This window comes from Branchiostoma floridae, chromosome 8 (assembly GCF_000003815.2).
Source record: "Branchiostoma floridae strain S238N-H82 chromosome 8, Bfl_VNyyK, whole genome shotgun sequence".
Classification (NCBI taxonomy): domain Eukaryota; kingdom Metazoa; phylum Chordata; class Leptocardii; order Amphioxiformes; family Branchiostomatidae; genus Branchiostoma; species Branchiostoma floridae.
The window spans coordinates 2773468-2778782 of record NC_049986.1 but is presented as its reverse complement, the minus strand read 5'-3'; the positions used below and the strand labels follow the sequence as shown (position 1 = coordinate 2778782).

The window sequence follows — 5315 nt, the reverse complement described above, 5'->3', positions numbered from 1 at the left end:
ACTTACAAACACATACACAAACATACATGTGTCTATGCCACCGGTCTACTATTTGGGTTAAGTGGTGGTTACGGGACTGAGGTGAGGTGAGGTGAGGTTACAACTGAGCACCGTGCACAAGGATAAGTCGGAGAGGTAGAAAGTCCCAGTGCAGGTTACGTTTTATTACTCACCTGAATATTAGTACATTCTACTGAAGTGAGATATCTCTACAACAATCAAGAACAGACTGACCTCCGAAACTCTAAAAATTATCATGGTCTCTCTCAACAAGTTGGGTTAACTAGATGTTAAGGACCTATTCTGTTTACAACTTAAAGGCTATCTACAGGATCTTCAACGGCTACTACTGTAACAGCGATTTGCCACAGCTGCTTCGTGCATGGTTATCCATACGAAACTCCGTAGGCGACAAGACACCCAAAGAGCACAACATTCGTTGTGCGGGACAGAACCTCAGAGGTCCATGTACTGAGTCGTACATCGGGGAAACGGCACGATCATTAAGAACCCGTTTCTTGGAACATAAACGTCGCAGTTCAACATCTTCAGAAGTGTCTCAGCATATACACGTCGAATCTCCGGGCCACTGTGTGTCTCTGGACCAAGTTCGTATCTTGGACTCTGAACAGGATTGGTTTGTGAGGGGCGTCAAGGAGGCTATCTACATTAGGGCACATCAACCTTCATTGAACCGTGATGGTGGCAGGTTTCGCCTTCTCGCCATTTATGATTCGCTGCTACCTGACGTCATCCGACGACTTCCGGATTAGTGCAGCGAATCATTAATCTGATGAAAGTCGGAGTATTCGGCCGAAAATTTATGGTGAGTTGCTTCCTTTGTGTTGGAACAAACTTTTCACTATGGAATTTACCAACACAGATGAGCTTTCATTCGGACATACGAAACTCATTCTTTACAGCTTTAAACATGTGGCTGTCAAGAACATAGGTGTGGTACCTTAATGACCTTATTCTCCGATTAATATTTCTATGTTAAGATAATTGCGATTAGATATATAGCACCATATCAAGCCTATATTAAAATGCATCAATTATTGCTCTGCGACAAATACCATAACGTTACATACACACATATGTACATACATACATGCACACACACACACAGACACATACTGTACAGAACTTTCAACCACACAGCCTACATCAAACTATATTAATCATTACTCTGTGACAGATACCATAACGTTACATTCATACATATGTACATACACACACGCAGAGACACACACACACATGCAGAACTCACTGTTGCAAGTTGGGTTGTCATCGCTCCAGCTTAAGTCAGCCTGGCAGGTGGTTGTAGAGGCACCATCCAGGTTGTATCCTTCGTCACAGGTAAATGTCGCCACGCCTTCTGGCAAACTTGACCCGCTGACCGCTCCGTTCTCAGGGGCCGCCAGTGGTGGACACTGGTCAGGTGGAGCTGGACAAAATGGACGAAAAACACTCTGAATTAAGTTCTGAAAATAATTTCATCAGTTTGAATATAGGATATATTGTACACAAATATACTTCCTGTGCGTGCGTTTCGGTGGCCGACGTAAATGGCGCTTTTGCGGCGAGAACACAATTCCAAACGTCTGGATAAGTAAGTCAACCCCAGTGATGAACCGGGACGAGGGGGGGGGATACAACCTTGGCCACGTTTGGGATTGTGTTCTCGCCGCAAAAGCGCCACCTACATCGGCTACATATAGCGGCGAGAAGCAGAACTCCAGTCAAATCTAGAAGCTCTGAGGAAGGTGTCTGAGAGACACCGAAACGTAAGCACAGTAAATACAACTCATTTAAGTTGCCAGCACTCCCAAGCTAAGGTTCAATGACTTTGATTGATTTGACAAAGCATGCCAAAAAGTGCCCTGTCGTATGCATTGTAATAGAAAGTCTGGTTTTATGGATTTCACATGATGACTTTTCCTGAATTACTTCACCACTTAGGACTACGTCACATTTCCAAACCGGGGTCCGGTCGGTCAGCTTTCGGGGACGAAAAGTGTGGTGTAAAAGACACCAAACTACACAAGACGTAAAGAGAATGATCGTGGGCATTATTCATGTATATTATTTCGAACAGCCCTACCAGGCCCCGGTTTGGAAATGTGACGTAAGCCTTAGGTACGCATTTGGTGCATCCCAGCCACTTGGCATATAATATATTGGCAAACATAATACAAACGCTTGTGTCATAGACGTTTAAACCTATGGTGTCAACAAACTCAACCTGTGACAGAATTAAAGTTTCATTTCAATACTGCCCACCCTGTATCGTTATGTAGCAATGAACATACCTTTCTGACACACGCAAGCAAGGTCGTCTAAACAGTAGGTTGGTGCCCACTGGTAAGCCTCAGCGGAGTCCATTGCCACACAGTCTAGATCATCAGTGTTCGCAGTGGAACCCCACCTGTAAGATTCGTGATAAACACCCTCAGGGTTAATTTTGGACTTCTGATTTGATTCAGGACAAACCATAATCATTTGAAAATCGATTAACCAAATGAATTAACATTTGCAGGTATGATATATCAAAAGGTAATTAATATGTGAATTGCAATTAGATATCTCCAGGAACAAAGCCCCCAAGATCCCTGTCCAAGAAAGGTTGTGTAAACATTGTTCAACGGATGCAATACACTTTATTAATCAATGTACTCACCACCGCGGAAAGAAACAGATTATTCCAAACAGTCGCTACAATTTCACCGAGCTTTTTTACAATCTAGAACATCACCAAAAAACTACGTTTTACTTAAATCACTAGAACCATTTTGCAGAATGTGGGACAGTTCATGAATCTCAGCTGTGTCAAAGAAGAAGTCTAACCCAATAATAGATGCATCTTACAGACATAGATGTTATGTATTCATTTACTTTTCCCTTGAGAATTTTCATGCAATTAGCCTACGGGCATGGTTTTGCAAATGTAATAAATAAGTCGAATTTCATACCTGTTAAAAGAACCCAGTGCTGGAAGGTCAGTAGTGAGATAGACCCAGTTCCCCTCCGTAGAGCGGGGCGCAGAATCAGTCACACCTGTGTGTGGAAGAGGTTCATATGAACAACTATACTTCAAGCATTTAAGGAAAGATTGAAAAGTCCCTCAGCTACAGTTCCATGAGCTCCTACCCTCAACGAATGATAAGTTAACCTTTGCATTACATTACAATTCATGAATTATGCAAATTAGGTTCCCGTTTGTATAAATTGTACATGTTGCAAGTTGATCATCTTCACCCAAAGAGCAGAAGTCTTATATTAACGATGTAGGCCATTGACGATGTAGGCCGTAGCATTTCCTCATTAAGTATGCAAATGAGACACTGGTTTACATAAGCTATGTTTAACGATGTTAACGTTTACAGATACACAAACAGAATGCTACCGTAAACGTAACCTTTACGTTACTGGTGAAGGCAACAATAAAGTCTTGTGGAACAGGTTCAAGTGCCGTAAAAAAACATAGTTGTTGTAACGAAATGTGCCCTCATAGAAGAAGAGGCTGTAAAAAGAGACATCTGACTCAATGAAAATACTTTTGTTAGCTCTCTGACTTAAGTGACCTAGCCTGGTATCCAGCCGTAATATAGCTCCCGAATCTCTTCTCTCCTCTCCACAATTAATTGAGGAGCTCGAGAGAAGAGACTCGGGAGCTATATTACGGCTGGATACCAGGCTAAAAGCGACCGACACAGAAGACAACAGAAGCAAAGCACAGATGATATAGACTTTACCGATCCAGTGTGTCCCCAGGCCGAGTGACTTGAGGTAGTAGTGCTCCAGGTCTGATGTAGGCAGGACTGGGTCTGCTCCCTCAGCCTGACACTCTGCTAACGCCGCGATGGCGCTGGCTGGCTCCGAGACTACTCTGTAGCACTTTGTACCCTCCACACCGGTATAACCATCAGGACACTCTACAAGATAAGAACATCAAGGTCGTTACAGTTTGGTTTCGTTTGATGCAGATCTCCATCACTATTCTTCCTGGAGTCCGGGTGATTTGTGCCTTTGCGAAGGGCACAAGATCGGTGACACGACAGGATTCGAACTCGAGACCTCGCGGTCCCGAGCCAAACACGCTGTGGCTCCACCACGCGATCTCACAGTGTGCATAGCGTTACGTATACACAAAAAGCAGGACACTAGGCGTTCTGTATCTGTCTTATTTCAGCCGGCAAAACCGCTTTTAGTTAGTTAAGAATATATCCTACGGTATCTATCTCATGCCATGTTGATTTGCCTATATGGATGGCAACCTATGGGAATCCCATAACTCATTTGCATATATGGGACTTTACCATGCTCCCGCTACCGGCCTGTGGCATAGCCTGACTAAAATCGCGCTCCTAGCGGCCGACCTTACAGTTGTCATTAACTCCAGCCAGCGAGAGATTGTGTAAACACAGTGGCACAGCCAGCTTAAAACAACGTCCTCTAGTTGCCTGGTGCTGACCCTCCGATAAAACGCTCATTTACCTTTATACGTGGGGCGACCTATATCCGTTGCATGTATTACACCGAGTAAAGTCGACAAACGGCTGTTTCAAATTGCAATATTTTCCAAACATTGTACATGTAGTTTGAAACCACCGTCCACCGACATGATATCCCCGAAACACCGTGTTTTTAGATACAGTGGATATAGGTCACTCTGTGGATAAAGGTGAACTAGCGTTACATGTACCATTTTCTTACCTGTGAGGAATCTTTAAAAGTACTTGAATCATGCCCTCCTCTATTCCTTATGAATTTGAGTGATGGCAGTTTTCACCTAAATTCCAATCTCGTGTTGTACGGTACTCTATTTGAGAATTGTAGGGGATCGTAAGAAAGTGACTGTTATCAAGTCACACCAACTAGCACCATGCCCAATGCCGGGGTAAAAATGTACTCACCTAGCTGAGGAAGTTTAGTCATGTCGCCATCTGAAAAAAAACATAAAAAAAGGATTATTGCACTTAGTTCTTAGATAGCCAAAATTTACACTACTTTTTCCTAACATCTGCTACCAAAACAAGAGTCAAAACTAAAGGTAGTCCAGAACACGAGATATAAAAAAATGCCGTTAGGAAAACCTAAATCTAACTACCAAAACACCAAGTACAAAACAATTCCATACATCCGTTTTAACATATATTAGTACTAGGGATCATTACAGACACAGAAAGAGAGAGAAAGATGCATGCACAGACATACAAACACACACACACACACGCAAACACACACACACATACACACACATAATCATGCGCATAGACACACAAACATACACACACACACAGACACACAGATAC

The 5315-nt window shown here is 43.0% G+C and overlaps 1 protein-coding gene across 2 annotated transcripts in view; it reads right to left on the bottom strand.

Moving 5' to 3' along the window:
• Nucleotides 1-1150: 1150 nt before the first annotated feature.
• Nucleotides 1151-5315, bottom strand: part of LOC118420464 (macrophage mannose receptor 1-like) — a 13802-nt gene continuing 9637 nt past the window's right edge. For both annotated transcript variants that reach the window (XM_035827283.1, XM_035827282.1), the window contains exons 5-9: nt 4917-4946; nt 3756-3935; nt 2973-3057; nt 2313-2428; nt 1151-1447 (exon numbers count right to left, since the gene is read on the bottom strand). In XM_035827283.1, coding sequence (XP_035683176.1) covers nt 1185-1447; nt 2313-2428; nt 2973-3057; nt 3756-3935; nt 4917-4946 — 674 coding nt within the window. In that variant the 3' untranslated portion in view covers nt 1151-1184. The remainder of the gene's footprint in view (nt 1448-2312; nt 2429-2972; nt 3058-3755; nt 3936-4916; nt 4947-5315) is intronic.